We start from the raw sequence: 1,648 nt of genomic DNA, 5'->3' as shown, positions 1-1,648 counted from the left end.
ATGCAAGTCCCTAACCTGCGACCTAGCTGAGCCAATGGGCATGGTAACATGCTTTGCCTTAAATACGAATTCTGCAAAATGACTATATAGAGAAAAAGCATACACTTATAACTGCAAAGTTTGAAGGAATATTTTGAGAGAGCATGAAGGGTTACGAGCCACGTTCGAGTTCCTCTTGTGCAGCCTGCAAGTTCTTGAAGCGAAGATGCATACCCAATTGTATATTTGCACCTTACTTTCGTTCTGATGAGTGCAAGAAATTTGCGAAGGTGCACAAGGTTTTTGGAGCCAGCAATGTCAGCAAGATCCTCATCGAAGTTCCCGAGGAGCAGAGAGAGGACACCGTCAATTCTCTTGCTTACGAAGCAGAAGCCAGGCTCAGAGACCCCATTTATGGATGTATCGGTGCCATAGCTCTTCTCCAGAGGAAGATGCTCGAGCTTCAACATGACCTTGCCATTGCTAAGGATCGTCTTGCTCGTTATGCTGCCGCTGCCACCACTCCTTCCGCCGCCATCGCCACCTCCAACAACACCTTCAATTCCCATGTTAGTTTGCCACCCTTCCCTGAATTTTTCTCTTGCAACGATTTCAGTGACAACTTCTGCCACAACTCTTCCTCTCAATCTCCGCCATTGACCAGACACGAAATGGTCGATGATTTCATTCAAATCCCTTATATATTATGATCTTATGTTCTCTCTCTCTCTCAGTTCTGATCGATCAGAAGCACCGACTGCGTTGTATATGCTAATAAGCACTCCTGCAATGAACTGCTCTTAGTTTTTAAATAGTTTGCTTTCGTAATTCCTGTCGTACGTTATTCTTCTAAATAGTTCTATATATATATTTCACTGTTTTCGTTGAATCATAAAATGATAACAGAAATTACTAAAATAGACGTGTATCTAAGTTTTGTCCATGCTAGGAGAATGATAACGATTCTAATAAATGAGTATCTTCATTCATCGAAGAAAATCTAAGTACTAATAAGAGATTTAAAACGTATTATTTAAAAATTGAGGTGATTTTGTCGTTATGGGTATATGAGATAAGGTATTTTGGAGAAGAAGGTGAGGAGAAGGAAGTGGGTGGTGTAACAGTAGTAAGTAAAACGTTAGAGAGGTTGATCTTGATCGGACGGTTGGCGTGGAAGGTTGGTATGGTCCGTTGATTATTTGAAGGGAAAAGGACGCGCATTAAAGAAGTGGGGTATGCTTTAGAAATTGGAGTAGGATGGATGCCTTATCATCTTCCATCCCTTTCCTCACTTTGAGTTTGAGGTGACTTTTATCTTCCTTATTTTATCAATACAACATTAATTACTTTTAAATTTAACATCATTTCGATATATTCACTATATATAAGTCCACCTTTTATTAAGTTGATGATCAAATTAAATTAATAAAATTACTATATATCATATATTTTTAGACATTAAATCTTGAATATTATGTGATTGTAGTTAAAAACAATAGTTCATAATTTCACATGATTTTCGTACGACAATTAAATTCATTTTATTTTTGCTGATCTTTTTCTTAAATTTTTATTTTATATTTTATGTCGTTTTAAGTTTGAAAAGAAAACATGTTTATAGCTCATGTCTATGAGCATGCTATATTAATTATTGTCTAGATCAGCCTAT

The 1,648-nt window shown here is 36.9% G+C and overlaps 1 protein-coding gene across 1 annotated transcript; it reads left to right on the top strand.

Annotated features, from left to right (window-relative positions):
* On the top strand, positions 1-868 carry LOC106764260 (LOB domain-containing protein 21). Its single transcript, XM_014648524.2, has one exon. The coding sequence runs from the start codon at positions 144-146 to the stop codon at positions 687-689; it is 546 nt and encodes a 181-aa protein (XP_014504010.1). The 5' UTR covers positions 1-143; the 3' UTR covers positions 690-868.
* Positions 869-1,648: the final 780 nt, after the last annotated feature.

Source organism: Vigna radiata, chromosome 6 (assembly GCF_000741045.1).
Source record: "Vigna radiata var. radiata cultivar VC1973A chromosome 6, Vradiata_ver6, whole genome shotgun sequence".
In the NCBI taxonomy this organism is placed as follows: domain Eukaryota; kingdom Viridiplantae; phylum Streptophyta; class Magnoliopsida; order Fabales; family Fabaceae; genus Vigna; species Vigna radiata.
This window is presented reverse-complemented; position numbering and strand designations above follow the sequence as displayed.